The sequence below is a fragment of the Punctularia strigosozonata genome, assembly GCF_000264995.1.
Source record: "Punctularia strigosozonata HHB-11173 SS5 unplaced genomic scaffold PUNSTscaffold_4, whole genome shotgun sequence".
In the NCBI taxonomy this organism is placed as follows: domain Eukaryota; kingdom Fungi; phylum Basidiomycota; class Agaricomycetes; order Corticiales; family Punctulariaceae; genus Punctularia; species Punctularia strigosozonata.
In genome coordinates, this window is record NW_006767436.1 from 1,731,451 (window position 1) to 1,746,629 (window position 15,179).

At 52.1% G+C, this 15,179-nt stretch overlaps 8 protein-coding genes across 8 annotated transcripts; 6 read left to right on the top strand and 2 right to left on the bottom strand.

The window, feature by feature from the left end:
- Positions 1-2,133: 2,133 nt before the first annotated feature.
- On the top strand, positions 2,134-2,670 carry PUNSTDRAFT_33031 (uncharacterized protein; the record flags this gene model as incomplete). The annotated part of the gene is made up of 1 exon (XM_007382246.1): positions 2,134-2,670. A coding segment is annotated over one exon (537 nt), but the record flags the coding sequence as incomplete, so codon positions are not given.
- Positions 2,671-3,162: 492 nt separating this feature from the next.
- PUNSTDRAFT_63914 (uncharacterized protein) lies at positions 3,163-3,477 on the top strand (the record flags this gene model as incomplete). The annotated part of the gene is made up of 1 exon (XM_007382247.1): positions 3,163-3,477. A coding segment is annotated over one exon (315 nt), but the record flags the coding sequence as incomplete, so codon positions are not given.
- A 183-nt stretch (positions 3,478-3,660) lies between these two features.
- On the top strand, positions 3,661-4,389 carry PUNSTDRAFT_30468 (uncharacterized protein; the record flags this gene model as incomplete). The annotated part of the gene is made up of 1 exon (XM_007382248.1): positions 3,661-4,389. A coding segment is annotated over one exon (729 nt), but the record flags the coding sequence as incomplete, so codon positions are not given.
- A 15-nt stretch (positions 4,390-4,404) lies between these two features.
- Positions 4,405-4,794, top strand: PUNSTDRAFT_63757 (uncharacterized protein; the record flags this gene model as incomplete). The annotated part of the gene is made up of 1 exon (XM_007382249.1): positions 4,405-4,794. The coding sequence occupies one exon, from the start codon at positions 4,405-4,407 to the stop codon at positions 4,792-4,794; it is 390 nt and encodes a 129-aa protein (XP_007382311.1).
- Positions 4,795-6,211: 1,417 nt separating this feature from the next.
- Positions 6,212-8,559, bottom strand: PUNSTDRAFT_132869 (uncharacterized protein; the record flags this gene model as incomplete). Its single annotated transcript, XM_007382250.1, has 9 exons — positions 6,212-6,226; positions 6,277-6,337; positions 6,391-6,560; positions 6,613-6,652; positions 6,705-7,012; positions 7,066-7,602; positions 7,653-7,745; positions 7,800-8,355; positions 8,405-8,559. The coding sequence occupies 9 exons, from the start codon at positions 8,557-8,559 to the stop codon at positions 6,212-6,214; spliced, it is 1,935 nt and encodes a 644-aa protein (XP_007382312.1).
- A 195-nt stretch (positions 8,560-8,754) lies between these two features.
- Positions 8,755-12,570, top strand: PUNSTDRAFT_51367 (ClpX ATPase regulatory subunit). Its single transcript, XM_007382251.1, has 23 exons — positions 8,755-8,982; positions 9,040-9,090; positions 9,152-9,165; positions 9,222-9,322; positions 9,390-9,507; positions 9,560-9,576; positions 9,631-9,650; positions 9,704-9,763; positions 9,824-9,830; positions 9,882-9,919; positions 9,970-10,004; positions 10,057-10,081; positions 10,132-10,360; positions 10,426-10,529; positions 10,580-10,697; positions 10,749-10,764; positions 10,819-11,085; positions 11,145-11,151; positions 11,201-11,774; positions 11,838-11,966; positions 12,029-12,180; positions 12,300-12,397; positions 12,501-12,570. The coding sequence occupies exons 1-19, from the start codon at positions 8,845-8,847 to the stop codon at positions 11,327-11,329; spliced, it is 1,494 nt and encodes a 497-aa protein (XP_007382313.1). The 5' UTR covers positions 8,755-8,844; the 3' UTR covers positions 11,330-11,774; positions 11,838-11,966; positions 12,029-12,180; positions 12,300-12,397; positions 12,501-12,570.
- A 136-nt stretch (positions 12,571-12,706) lies between these two features.
- On the top strand, positions 12,707-13,510 carry PUNSTDRAFT_65283 (supernatant protein factor C-terminal domain-containing protein; the record flags this gene model as incomplete). Its single annotated transcript, XM_007382252.1, has 5 exons — positions 12,707-12,838; positions 12,892-12,945; positions 12,998-13,179; positions 13,211-13,430; positions 13,481-13,510. The coding sequence occupies 5 exons, from the start codon at positions 12,707-12,709 to the stop codon at positions 13,508-13,510; spliced, it is 618 nt and encodes a 205-aa protein (XP_007382314.1).
- A 128-nt stretch (positions 13,511-13,638) lies between these two features.
- Positions 13,639-15,142, bottom strand: PUNSTDRAFT_65615 (Metallo-dependent hydrolase; the record flags this gene model as incomplete). The annotated part of the gene is made up of 2 exons (XM_007382253.1): positions 13,639-14,811; positions 14,873-15,142. The coding sequence occupies 2 exons, from the start codon at positions 15,140-15,142 to the stop codon at positions 13,639-13,641; spliced, it is 1,443 nt and encodes a 480-aa protein (XP_007382315.1).
- Between the last annotated feature and the right edge of the window lie 37 nt (positions 15,143-15,179).

Genomic DNA, 15,179 nt, shown 5'->3' on the forward strand with positions numbered 1-15,179 from the left:
GGACAGGCAAACGGCCAGGGCAGCCAAAGCAAGTGGCACCACATAAATCAACTGATGCGAGAGCGAAAGATCGCAGTGCTGCTTATACAAGAAGCCCATATGGATAGTCAGAGGAGGGATGACATAGAAGGATTATTCACCAACCGTCTCCGAGTCTTCGCGTCTCCAGACCCAGAAAACCTGACGGGGAAAGCAGGCGTAGCAACCGTAGTAAACAAGCAGCTAATCCGAGACTGGGAGAACATAACGGCGAAGGTGGTAACACCCGGACGAGCAATGAGCATCGAGCTTAAAACACTTAACAAAAAGAGACTTACTATACTAAATGTCTACGCCCCGAACGACCCTCAACAGAACCTAGCATTCTGGATAGACATCGATAGCCACTATTCAATGAATCAGAGAGAGCCCAAACCAAACATGATTGGAGGGGACTTCAACCTGGTGGAAGACGACATCGACAGGTTACCGGCCCATCACGACTTGGACCAGGCTGTAGAAAAGCTTGATGAAACGACCAGTCGACTCCGACTTGTAGACGGTTGGAGGAGCACGTACCCAGATAGAAAAGAATACACATTCTACCAGAAGTCAACCCTCTCACAGTCACGAATCGACAGAATCTACGTGACCCCCGAGATCCTAGAGACGGCGAGAGAATGGGCGATAACCACAGTAGGCATCCCAAACCTAGACCATAGGATGGTTTCAGTACAGGTCACCGATGAATCAAGTCCAGAAGTCGGGCGCGGAAGGTGGTCTATACCACAACACGTACTGAAGGACCGGGAGTTTGCAAGACTAGCATACAAAGAAGGAATGCGAGCGACAGAGCGACTAGAGAAGGTGACAAACTCACGACGAACGTGGTATGAAAACCCGCAGGTAATCTTCGCCGACATGAAAAAAGAGATCCTCAAAATAGCCAGACAGCGGGAACGAATAACGGTACCCCGGATCATAGAAGCGCAGAAAGCGCTGGAGAAAGACATTGAGAATGTTCTTAATAGCGACATGAAAGAGGAAGAACGCACGAGGGAAGCCGGAATCCTGCTGCAAAAGCTGGAAGACCTGGAAAAGAAACGGCATAGGAAGGCGAGAGATTCCGTCGCAGTACGCGCACGTCTAGAAGGAGAAACGATCAGCAAGTACTGGATCCAAACGAACAAGGAAAGGAAACCACGAGACATGATTTACGCACTCCGCAAGCCAATACAAAATAGAACACAAGAACCCTGCGATGCAGAATATGAGAAAGACTCCGGGAAAATGGCGGAGCTGGCGAGAGACTACCACAACTCGCTCCAAAGCTTAGAAAACCCCGTGAGCCCGGAGATCCGAGAGAGTGTAATCAAGGAGGTCCTGCAATCGATAAAGACTGAGCCAGATCATCGGGGAAGGGCGACCCTAAATGGACTGATAACCGAGAAAGAGGTTACAGACGCTCTGAAACACTCGAAAAACGGAAGCGCAGCAGGTCTCGATGGAGCGACCTATGAACTCTGGAAGACCCTTCACGCACGCTGCATCGAGGACTCACGTCATGAGGACAGGAAACCTTTCGACATAGTGAAGATAATGACCGCCGCGTTTAACGACATCCAACTGCACGGTGTTGACCCTCGCACTAAGTTCGCGGAGGCTTGGATGTGCCCGCTATACAAGAAGAATGACAGGAACGAAATAAGCAACTACCGTCCAATATCGCTCCTGAATACCGACTACAAGCTACTCACAAAAGCCCTGACCCTGAAGCTCGCGGAAGTCGCAACGGACCTGATTCACCCAGATCAGGCAGGATTTGTCCCAGGACGCCGAATCACAGACCAAACAAAACTCACCAGAATGGTAATGGAATATGCGGAAGTAATGGAGGAAAACGGCATGATAGTGGCACTGGACCAAGAGAAAGCATACGACAAAATCGCTCACGATTATCTCTGGAAGACACTTGAAGCGTTCAAAGTCCCGGACCTTTTCATAAAAACGATCAAGTCCCTATACGCCCATGCGCAGACCAGAGTCATGGTCAATGGGATACTAAGCTCACCTTACAATGTAACTCGTGGGGTCAGACAAGGGGATCCGCTCTCATGTCTCCTCTTTGACCTCGCGATCGAACCCCTCGCCGAAATGCTACGATCATCAGAGTTAAACGGGTTCAAGATCCCTGGCACAGAAAAGAAACTCATCTCCAGACTGTTCGCAGACGATACTACAGTCTTCCTGTCTGAGTTCGATAACTTCGAAGATCTGCAACAAATCCTCCATAAGTGGTGCATAGCATCAAAAGCGAAATTCAACATAGAAAAAACGGAAATCCTACCGATCGGCACCCCGGACTATCGTGAAGCCTTCGTTGCGAGAAGGAAAACCAAGGGCTGCGTAAGACCTATAGCCGACAACATCCACATAGTGGAAGAAGGTGAAAGCATTCGCCTTCTAGGAGCGTGGTACGGTAATGGTTTCGAGATAGAGGGCCCATGGAAACCAGTCATAGACAAGATTGACACGAACCTTGAAAGATGGGAACGGTCCCACCCAACAATTCTAGGAAGACGGCTGATAGTCATGCTCACGGCAGGTAGTATGACGCAATACTTAACCGCAGTCCAAGGGATGCCACGGCACATCGAAGACCGGATTGCCCGGAGAATCGCAAAGTTCATGCGGGCAGACAAATCGTCCGCCGCCGTCGCCGAAGAAACACTACTTGCGCCAATCGAACTTGGAGGCCAAAGCGTCCTAGACATACGTGCAAGAAATAAGGCAATCAAAGTGATGAATTTGAAAGAGTACCTTGACTTTGGGCCAGAACGCCCGCTATGGGCGACCTTCGCGGACGCCCTCCTTGCGGCGAGAACCCCCAAAACGGAACATAACCTGGATAATACCATCAAAGCCAACATCTTCCTCCAATCGTGGAAAACGAGCACGAGCCACGCGATTCCCATCTCACAGGGACTACGAGATCTCTGGTCAACCGCGAATGAATTCGGAGTCCGACCCGAAGGGATAGCATTTGCGAGGGAAATCATACGCCAAATGCCAATATGGAGACACCGTGAGGCAGACCCACGTATCCGAAAGCTCGAACGTTCCAAACCAGCCATATGCCTAAGAACGAAACACGGAGTCAGAACTGTGGGAGATACTGAAATAATGGCCGATAAACGCCAAAATAACCAACACAAACCAAGGAAAAACTGCAAATGCACCACCTGTAAAACCATGCGAGAAACCGGGTGCTTGAACCCCCACAAATGCTATGTCAAAGCAGAGGAACTCCTCGACACCCTCCCACCAAAATGGAACCCGCGAGGAGTGAAACCAGAAGACTACGAACCGGGAGAAATCATTGAGCAGAATCCAGACGACAGCCTGAACTTCGACCACAGGCTGACGACGAGAGGCAACCTGAGAGAAATCTTCCGCATCTTCACCGAAGGAACCACCACGAATGACCTCCCTGAGTACGGAGGCAACGACCTTATCCCGGCAGGGAACGACGTCGTGATTGCGACGGACGGCTCATGCGAGAATAACGGCGACGCAAATGCGCGTGCCGGGGCTGGAGGCTTCGTAGCAGAAGGTGACGAATTGAACTTCGCAGTCCGACTGCCGCAACACATGGTCCAGTCTAACCAGACCGGAGAAATGATCGCCATCAAAGTATGTGCGGAGAGAATCCCACGTGAAAAGGAGCTGTACATTGAAACCGATTCCAAATATGTCATCGGAGAAACGATAACTCACCTCAAGAAAAGGGAGGACACAGGATACATAGGAGCTGCAAACCGCGACATCGCAAAGGCAACGGTTGCAGCGCTCCGCATGCGGACCTCCAGTACGAGCATAAAATGGATCAAAGGGCACAACGGGCATGAAAGGAACGAAGGTGCTGACCGAAAGGCAGCAGAGGCGGTCCGGAAACTAGTGAGCGACGACGTGCCGCTGGACATCACACCGACCCTACGAGTGACAGGAGCCAAACTTTCTAAGATCACGCAGAAGTTAGCATACCAGGCGATAAGGGAAATAAAAATGAAAACGTACCGGGTACGAGATCGCGCAATGAGAAACGTGAACCTCGTACGGGACGCAATCGAATCGCACTTCGACCGGTCCCCTTCAACAGGCAGGATCTGGAAGTCGATCCAGAACAAAGACCTGGCAAGAGAGACACGATACTTCCTTTGGATGGCGATGCACGATGCGTATATGCTCGGGGACAAGTGGCTACGCCCTAGCTGTCCTGCTGAACTACGGGAACGAAGCGTCTGTGCACATTGTGATAAGATCGAAACAATGGATCACATACTGACGGAATGCCAAGCTTCTGGACAAGAAGAGATATGGGATCTTACCAAAAACTTATGGAGGAAGAAGAATCCAGACAGAGAAATGCCAACGCACTTGATAGGCGCAATCCTCGGGAGTCAGTGCACGGAGATCAAGGATAGCAAGGGCAAGATAAAACGGGGCCAAACAAGGCTCTATCGGATTCTAATCGCAGAATCAGCCCATCTAATTTGGAAGATACGGTGCCAGAGGGTAATAAGAGATGGGAATCGACCCCTGACGCAAAAGGAAATAAGGAACCGGTGGAAAGCCACCATGAACGCCCGACTTAAGATGGACTGCCGCATGGCGGACAAAGCTAAGTTCGGCGCAAAAGCGGTGAATACTGACCTAGTCCTAGAGACATGGTCCGGAACACTGCAAAACGAAAGCCTCCTACCCGACGACTGGGTGGGCTGGTGCGGGGTTTTAGTGGGTATGGACCCAGAATAAAACTCAACAAGCTCGGGTCGAAGGTAAGTCAGTCGATGATCTAGAGGTAAGTCAAGGATTCCCGAGCACACATCCTAATCTATGCTATGCACTATGCGATAAGCTATGCCGTCCGAGTCCCACACTCAGTGCGTAACGCATTTCCTCGCGGTACACACATCTCTGGGGTTGCGATCCCCCGGAACCTTTTAGCGCGGTCCACTGGGAAAGGCGTGACCTACTACCAGTGCCGACCACCCTACGTACTTACGCAGGAGCGCTCCACCAAAAAAAAAAAAAAAAAAAAAAAAGGAAGGGGATTTATTGTGTTTGATTACAATAACAGCATTCGGTAGACAGACGACATATTCTTTACGGCAACACTGGTGTTTTATAGGATTGCAAGGAGGGGATTTATTGTGTTTGATTACAATAACAGCATTCGGTAGTAAAGAGAGAGAGTAAGGAGAGAGATAGTCAAAGACAAAAGGTTGAAGTAAGCTAACAAGGCGCCAGATGGTGACGGGGAGGGCGGAGCATCGGGAGAGCCGTGAGATCGGGTGACCAGAACGTTGTGTCAACAGTGGCGGGGCTTCGAGGTGCGGGGCATCCGGGAGTGGCGGGGCTTCGGCGTTGTTGACAGTCGGGAACATCGCAGGTCGCTGCCGCAGCTAGAGAAGGCGGAGCGCCAAATGCGCGTACGATGTGGTGGCCGGAAGTTGCGTACCAACGATGGCGGGACACTGCGGCAGGGCGTGCAGATGCGGGGTGTTGGGAGTGGTGGGGCTTCGGTGTTGTCGACGATGGCTGACATCGTAGGAGGATGCCCCAGACCGCGAAGCCAGAGAGTCAGGAGCATAGGGGCAGTCGGCCAGTCCTCGGTTCGCGCACCCGGAGTGGCATGGTGTCGGGGTGGCGGGTTGGCGGGTTGGCGGGTTGGCGCCGGCGGGTTGGCGCCGGCGGGTTGGCCAACGAGAAAGGCGTCGCGAACGGCGGGGCCATGACAACGTGGACTCGGGGCGCGGGGAAGATGTCACATGCTCTGCCTTAGGGCCGGTGGCCATGGACCATAGCCCGGCCATAGCCCCCGTTTCTCATGGAATCGCTTTTCTGATGAAAGCCGTATAGCGCTGTGACGCCACCTTATATGCACGACACGTGATTGCGAACGGATGCACATGTGGTCTTCGGACGGTCGGTTTGCCGACCAATCCTCGCGTTGTCTGGTAACAGCGAATCGCGCAATATGGAGCAAGATATCGAAGCTGCTGTGCAGAAACGGCCAAGTATAGAACACTGGTGAACTCAGAATATGTCTTCGACGATGATACCAAGTTTACTCGCAAAAATTTGGTACCACCCATGGTTTGCGTTACATAGTGTGCAAGCTAAGCCATATGATACATGAAGAGGAAGGTTTTGGTATTTCAAGGCGGCTTTATTTGCGGTAGAACTAAATGGCCGAGTGAGTATAAATACGTGGCGAAGCGTGTAGACACTGACATTCCGGCGGAAATTGAACCATAAGGACAGGCAACCTCGATCGAAACTACTACGGAAACCGCTACGATGCACGCTTCAACAGACCGCTGAAGGTCGTGACGGATAACTACGCACCGCTTATGAGAATATTCCCACTCGCGATTCACTATTCTGAATGCTATATCCTCGTAAGGTGGGCCAGCACTGAAGTAAAGCAAGACCGTATCTTCATTCCCAGGCTCTTTGATGATTTTGTATGTGGGAGCTTTCGATTTATCAATGAGATCCGGGTAAAATATGTTGAACTAGGCACATCATATAAGCTTTTGCCCACAGCACAATAAAATCATGCTTTACCTTGTAGCCTTGAACGACCTTCGGGGGAGGGTTATCCGTGCTATTCAGTAGTTCAGACAGCCGATGCGAGAAGTGCATATGCATACACATACTCATAGTGCGTTTGGTTATACTTGTTCCATTCGTATCCGGTGTGAACGCGATTGAAGTATCGTGGTTTTCTAGGCCGATACTTATCTTCCCAGTTATAAGACGTGGAGGATTCAATATTCTCTTCAAGATTGAAGATTTCTTCTTCCTCATCTTCGTCCAAGTCCTGCTCAAGGTCCATGCGGTAGATGGCTTCGGAAGCCATGGAATCCAGAACACTCGCCGGGGCCCGTACGTCTTCCTCCTTCGCAGCCGCTGGTTCAGTCTTGGGTACAAAACGGGAAGCAATCACTTGACGGCGCTGTGCAAACTGCAGGCAGTATGTCAGCGTCAGCATCTAACAGAGTCGCATTTATCACCGACTAGATTTCTCTTGTCTTCGAGGACAGTAACAATGGGTGCTTGGCGATCTTCATGAGTTAACTTCCTGATATCGATGGGTTCGGGACTCATAATTCGGTCATAAGTATCGGCGGGTTCGGTCGCCGACGTCTCCACTTCCGCAGGCTGCTCGACAATTTCAGGCCGAGCTTCGCCTCTTTGCACTGCTTTCGCAACACCGGCCAGAAGCTCCTCCTGCGCTTGGAGGGCTTCGTCCCTCTGCCTCTTCCGTAGTAATTCCAATCTGTTGCGTATGACGACTTCGTGGAAGGATTTCAACTTTGCTTTGGCTTTCCACACAAGTAACTTCTTCAAGAGGTTCTCCCAATAATCAACGTCCACTGGTTCTCCGCTGGACAATTTGTTCTGGATAGACTTCTGTAGTGCCACCAAATGCTCATAGGACTTCCCAGAGAGCAGCTTGTTGATATCTGCCTCCACAGCTGCCGCAGCCTCGACTCCCATACGTTCGTTGGCTTTGTTACGGTCTATGCGGTCTTTGCAAACCACCATCATATTCTGTAGCGGGAGTTAGACGATCAGACATACATTGGGACGAGTTCACCCACAGTCCAGAAGTCGATGTTAGTCTCTGCATGTTCCAAAGAAAGATAGTTCTGGATATCGTCGTGCAATTCATCCACCTCCTGAGGGGTAAGGTTCTGGTTTAAACGATAAATAACCGTTTCTACGCTGGATACTCCGACAAGACTCACGTCAAAGATATTGTACGGCTCATCCAGATCAATTTCCAGACCAGCGTCTTCGTCCTTTTCCTCTTCTTCTTGTCCAGGGTTCGCGTATTGTAGATTCAGAGCTAAGAAATCGATGGCTTTCGCCCTCTTCTCTTTGATGCGAATGGCGGCCCGCCGCCTTTCTTGCTCAAGCTTCCAGTCACCCTCCTTCGCCGTCCATTCCGCCATCTGCGCGGACTCCGCCAAGCGCTGCATTCGGATTTCTTCTTCCTCCCTCAGCCTTTGTTCTGCCTCTCTCTCCGCACGGCGTCTATTTAGTCTCTCCAGTTCCTCCTTCGCTTCCTGACGTCGCAAGGCCTCCTTGCGTTGCGCCTCCGCAAGCGACAAGCCCGATTTCTTCTCCTTCTCAGTCTTCTTGTGCCAGCGGAACTGCTGCCCGAGGTTTGCATCGTGGAAGGGATTGTCGGCCGCGCTGTAGACACTCAACTCGGCGATCTGTCGAGCCTCCTCCTCTTCCCGCATGCGCTTCTTCTCTGCTTTCCTTAATTTGCGCTCCTCAGACTTGTCGCGTTTGCGCCTGCGTGATTAGTTAGGGCCATGGGTAGACTGCGTGTATAATAACTCACTTCTTGTCCTTCTTTTCATCGTCTCGGCTGCGACTACGTGTACGGCGCCTTCTACGTGAGCTGTGGCCCTCTTTATCCTTGCTGCGGCTCCTTCGTCTTTTGGTGTCACGGTCGTCATCATCGCGGGCGGAGCTTTTGTCGCGTCGAGGTGACATAGAACGACTCCTTCGGTCGCCATCCTTTCCATATGGCGATCGAGACCGAGAGTCTCGATGCATGCTGAAGAGCGAAGAGGTGCAAAGAGTGGGTCTGAGTGCTGCGAGGCAGGGCTTCCAATGCACGAGTGTAACAAACTAAGTCTTACGCAGGTTGCGGGCGGTGCTCAGCGAAGCTCTCTCGGCTCAGGCCGACTACCTACCCGCAGCCTCCGGCACTTTGTTCGCCCTCAGGCTATGTCAACGGCGGCGGCGGGGGGAGGCTGCAATCGCTTATCCTTGTCTATGGCTGTCAGGCCCACCAAGGTCATCGCACGTCTGTCTCGGTGTAGGTGCACAAGAGGTTTCCGATCTGAACCCAATTACGCTCATGTGCAGAGGCTATTGGGAGGTACCCCCGCAGCACTCAGTACACCTCGCCAGGTTCGCACACATTCGGCGCTCGTACATATCAAGTTGCTGTCTGACTGCGAAACTAAGCTTGTAGAGTACCTGGATGAATATGTCGTTGGCCAGGAGTACGCGAAGAAGGTTCTTCCATGCATGCATGTGGTAACATGCGCGCCTCTGAATAAAAATACCATCCGTGCAGGTACTCTCGGTCGCGTATGTGCAATCCCGGCTCTGTGTATACATGCATGATTGACTACTGGCGTGTAAAGGATGTTCAACCATTACAACAGAGTTCGCTCCAACCTTTCAGCTTCACGCGCAGAATGGGCTCTAACGGACGACTTTGTTGATGCTACGACTGCTGAGCAAAGTCAGTACCCACCAACAGTTACATGGGCATTCCACAAGCGGCACTACTAACAGTTTACTGCGAATAGACGCTAGCGGAATCAGCTCAGCATGTCTACATCCACATCCATATCGTAGACGTAGCAGACAACACTATCTTTCCGACTCTGGGCTCCCTCTTTTCGAGAAAAGTAATGTTCTAGTCATGTAAGATTATGCTGCAATACAGTATACACCAACTCAGCTGACAAATACTCAGTGGTCCCACCGGATCAGGCATGTCTCGTTTCATCTCCTGCCCTGCCCAACGCTGATCTACGTGGAATACAGGCAAGACTTTACTCGCTAAGGTGCAGCCACTGCGTTGGACTTGTGTACAAGTACTGAGCCATTGCCAACTAAGACGTTAGCCCGTATCATGGATGTGCCTTTCTCGATCAACGATGCGACATCTTTCACCCAGGTATGCTCATGACAGATGTTGTCAGTTCTCGTGTCACTAAATCCGACCGGGGATCAACAGGCTGGTTGTACGTACATGCGCCCACAATGCTAGACGTGTCTCAGCGTCTTTGCCCTAGACGTTGGAGACGATGTCGATGTCTGCATAACTCGCTTAGTACGTTGATATATTCGCATCATGGAATCGTCACTCCTAACATTAACTAGCTCCAAGCTGCCGACTGGGATCCGCAACGAGCCAGGTTTGTTCTATTCTGTCCTGTTTCTCCCCCAGCAGCTCAACGGTCTCTTCAGCACAGGTATAGTGTACATAGACGAGGCAAGTCACGATGAACTGCAATGCTCAATAATTCATCACAACCTCCTCAGGTGGACAAAATCAGTCGGAAGGCCGGATCATCTGGCGGCTTAGAGGGTTCACGGGACGTTGGCGGAGAGGGTGTGCAACAAGCACTTCTCCGGATGATGGAAGGCTCCATTGTCAGCGTGCAAAACAAAGGGCCAACCTCCGGCGTTAAGAGCATGGGCAATTCGCCGAATACCGAGAGCAACGGGCGTTCATTAAACGGGCCTCGACCCAGCATAGGATTAAGCAATAGTGAGCTGCGCACAAGTTCTCTTTGCTGACCTGACGTTCGAAGCTCACCACTTGACATCTGGTAGCAAAACCCGATACGTATCACATAGACACGTCCAACGTTTTGTTTATACTCAGCGGCGCCTTTGTTGGCCTCGAGAAAATAATCAAGAAGCGCACAGATAAGGGTGTACGCAAACGAGCGCCTTATCCTAGCATCCCCACCTAACGAAAATGCAGTCGATCGGGTTCACAGCGACACTCTCGGAATCGGAGGACAGGACCAACGAGTTCATGCCCTTCTTCACCAGAAACCAAAAGGTGAAGAATACTTCATTGGCCCAAGTCGAGCCTTCAGGTACATGTTGAACACCGACAGACACACATGCGTTTACTGAACGTCGTTTAGATCTCATTCAATTTGGGTACTTCGGCTGGGTATCGTGACGTCCTTCGTACAGTGAACTGACCTCGTTCAGCTTCATCCCAGAATTTGTCTCGCGGTTACCATGCATTGCGACTCTTACACCGTTGACACCCTCCGACCTGCGTCGCATTCTCACTGACGTACGGGGCTCTCTCGTCTCTCAATACACTGCGCTTTTTGCATGCTCCGACGTCGAAATTCGATTTTCTTCCTCTGCCTTGGATGAGATATCCCGCAAAGCAGCAGAAAGAGGTGGTGGAGCGAGGGGTCTGAGAGGCATCATGGAGAACTTATTGTTAGAGCCAATGTACGAGGTGCCGTAAGTATGATTATCGTTGCTCTCGCCAATGCCTTCACCCGCTGACTACGAGGTCGCAGAGGTTCTGTAGGTCAAACATTGCTCGGTGTCTTGCATCCCGTTGATTCTCCCGAAGGACGTCCGATACGTCCTCATAACAGATCAAGTTGTCAAAGGAGAAGGTCGACCACGGTATTGGACTCGCGGACAGGGCGCTTCGTTTTGGAACGCATGGGCAGACGACGAAGGGCGTTCGCGGACATGATAGGCGATGGCCTTGGTCCGTGTTGGCTCGTTGTTCAGCAAGCATTCGTGACCATCGTATGCGGCTTCACCTTGTACACACACATTACAGCTGGAACACAGGACTGCTACATCTACCCATCCTCTCAGTCCACTACAGATGACAATTGTTTACATGGTGGGGTGTATGAGGGTGATCCAAAATCAACAAAGAAACACGCGAAATCCCGACCGGAACGACGACTACTCTGCCTTCGGAGGCTCATCATCCTTCTTCTCTTCAGAGGCCGGAACCGGCTCCTCGGACTTCGTGTCCTCAGGTTTGGCCTCCTCAGGTTTGGTCTCCTCGGTCTTAGCTTCTGCGGCTTCCGCTGTGGCTTCTTCAGGGTTCTCGGCGGATGATGAGGCAGCGTTGGCGGCGTTCTTCTTCTGGGCGTCCTCGAACGCGGTCTTGAACTGGCCGGCGTCTGAACAAGCACGTCATGGCATGTCTAATGACCGGCGTTGTTGCGATGAAATGGTTAACTTACTGTCCGCGTTCGCGAATCGGATTGCCAGTGTTTCTGACGTTGCGGGAGTTTCTGCATAGTCAGCGGCGACCTTCCAGACCCAGCTTCGGTCTGAACCGATGTTCGGTTGCAGGCGCATGTCCGACGAAACTGTGGCGACAATCACATATTAGTCTATACGGACTACGCGGTGATCGTTGCAGATCACTGACTGATGTGGTTAGCGCAGACTTTCAGAGTCTTATCGCGGCGCATCACAAGACGGATCTTCTTGGTCTCTTTGTGCTCAAGAAGACGAACATCGCCGGTGCCGCGTTCCTTCCACTCGGAAGAGCCGGTGTCGAATCGGAACAGCTTGGCGCGCCTGTCGAACATATGAGCGGGCTGCCACCACCGACGCGGAAACATCGATCGCGTGCCTGTCAGAAACAGCACGGATGGCGATGCGATCGATGAACGGAGGGTTGAAAGGAGTCGACGCACATTTTGAAGATGGGCTCTTCATCCTCCTCAAAAGTCTTCGTCTCAACTTGCTCGGTGAGCTTGATGACGGGTTCGAAGTGTACGTCGGTCTCCTCCTCCTGCAACGGACGTGAAGTAGGTGAGCATCAGCGAATTGCAAGTAGGAGGCTGCGGGGAGATCCAGGCCTGCAACGGCACGGCAATGTATGCAAACATACTCACCCTCGGTGCAAGCGCGTCAGATACAGGTTCGGACATGTTTGGCGTTGCGATGTTCGAGAGCAAAAGTGCAAGATCAAGTCGGTACGTGCAGAAAAGGACGCGCCATGATCGGACCCCTGGTGAGCAGAGCCACAGCAGTGGGGGTCCGCCAAAGAACATTCAGCTCGACGTGTCTCGACCAAGCGCAACTGCTCATCCGACCGGTCATGGCACGAATATACCCCTCGACCCTCTGTCTCTTGCTGCTGGCAGCCTTGCCGCTCATCTGCGCTCATGTCATTGAAGTAGGCGCATCCAAGAAGGAATGTTTCTTCGAAGACCTTCACGTGAACGACAAGGTATGTCGAACTGTCTAGTGGATGGGGAAACGGTGCCAATGCAACTCTTATAGATGACCGTCACCTATCAAGTCGGAGGAGGAGGTCACCTTGATATTGACTTCTGGGTACCATCATACCGCCGTTTGCTCGCCTTGTATAATACTTAACCTCTCTTAGCTCACCGACCCGACCGGGAACGCGCTTGCCAAGCAGATCAAGCAGTCAACAGGTTCAGCCTCCATCACGGCGAAGAGGGACGGGAGACATGAATACTGCTTCTCGAATCAAATGAGTGCTATCGCGGACAAACTTGTTAGCTTCAATGTCCACGGCGTCCTCTACGTTGGCGAGGAAGGAACGTACACTTGCAATCAAATGTCTTGCACGTAGGCTCATCTTATCTACAGACACCGTTGCTCCCATCGAGCGAGAAATTCGTGATCTCGCAAATGGCCTCAAATCCGTGAAGGACGAGCAGGAATATATTGTAGTGCGCGAGCGGAGACATAGAAACACGGCAGAATCTACCAATGCCCGGGTCAAATGGTGGTCCGTTTTCCAAGCTGTCGTGCTGTTCTCTGTGGCAGCTTGGCAGGTGTACTACCTAAAGGTCAGCGTCCGTGTTCCCCTATGATGGCCCATCATTGACCCTGTTTGTAGTCGTTCTTCGAGACAAAACGAGCATTCTAATACATGCATGACGATATCATCCTATATGCTACTGGGCCCCTGGGAATTGTACATCTGTCGATGGATTTTGTGGATGCGTATCTTATGCTCGAAAGCGCCTATGATAGGTTCTGAGATCTTCCCGCCCACTACGACCTACCAACAACCAGTCTACCCGCAACCCATACTCGGGCTACGTTTCTCTCGTCGCCTGTGTTGATCCATCTTTCGAACCTGATCTCTGGCGTTTCTCCAGGCCACCATTCAAACGCCTGACCGCCCTTTTCTTCCGGTCGATTGTTGTCCACCAAGATGGCATCGAAATGTTTTCCAACGTCCAGCGATCCGCTGTGATCGCTGATCCCGAGCGCCTCGGCTCCGCCGACTGTTGCCAGATGATAGGCCCAAACATGCCCGACCGGCCATTCGGTCTTTGGGTCAGGATCCGTGTATTGGTCAAGGGGTTTGTCTTCCCTCTCTACCTTCACGAACGAGTCTGTGCGGTCGTCGAAGATCGCAGTCCGTAGAGGGCCCAGCATGGATGCTGAGTATCCGCCGGCGATATCTGTCCCGAGCCCCAACTTCACTCCCAGCGCCTTATACCTCGGCACCGGGACCACCGAGCGCGAATGTATCATGTTTGCGATGGGACACGCGCTGACTGCGCTGCCGACTGCAGCCATTTTGCGCACCTCGTAGTCGCGCATATGCGTGCAGTGCGCGAGCGTGGTTCGGGATCCCAACAGGCCGACCTGCTCGAATATCGCGACGTCGCGCCCACCGCCAATGGAAGGATGCATCTCCTTCACGCGCAAAACCTGGTCTACAGTCTCTGCTGCGTGTGATTGGACTCGCACGTCATACTTCTTCATCAAGGCGCCGAGGCCGTTGAGTAGGTCGAGCGAGCAGGTCGGTACGAAGCGAGGCGTGATGACTGGGTGCACTAGCGCGTCCTCCGGACCCCGTTTCTCCCTGCCAAACTCGTGCGCATGAGTCCATGTTATGAACTCCTCGGTTAGGCGCAATGCTTCCTCCGTCGTCTGCACATAATAATCGGGAGAGTGTTGATCAGCGGTGACAAGCCCCACGAAACCCCGTAGACCCTGGGCTGCACAAATTTCGACCAATAACTTGGTAGGGGCTATGTGGTTTGTAGCGAAGAACTGTGCGGAAGTCGTGCCGCTGCGGAGGAGACGTTGCACAAGACGAGTGTACAGGTCCTTGGCGTAGACGAGATCCTGGCATTTGGCCTCGTTGGGAAAAGTGACGTTGAATAACCAGTCGAAAAGCGTGTAGTCGGTCGCGGTGCCGATCTGGTGGTACTGAGATGCGATGCGTACTAATCAGCATTGATTGGATTCGGATACCATTGGTTTCAAGTACCTGCGGCGCATGATTGTGACAATCGACCATCCCTGGACACAGGAACTCGTGCTCTCCCATTAAGTAAAGCGGGAGCTCCTGGTACTCCTTCGGCACGCTCGAACGTATCGCCTCTTCCGTTTGCACCGGGTCATGGGTGGCAGGGTCCACGGGTTTGATGACGGCGATGCGACCATTAGGACCTACGACGCAGACATGGTTCGTGCGTACCCGTAGTGCATCGTGAGTTGGTGCGTCGATCAGTGTCCCTACGAGAATCTGTCCAGGCATCTCTGCTATGTGAGTAGCTCGAGGGTCATACGCACGT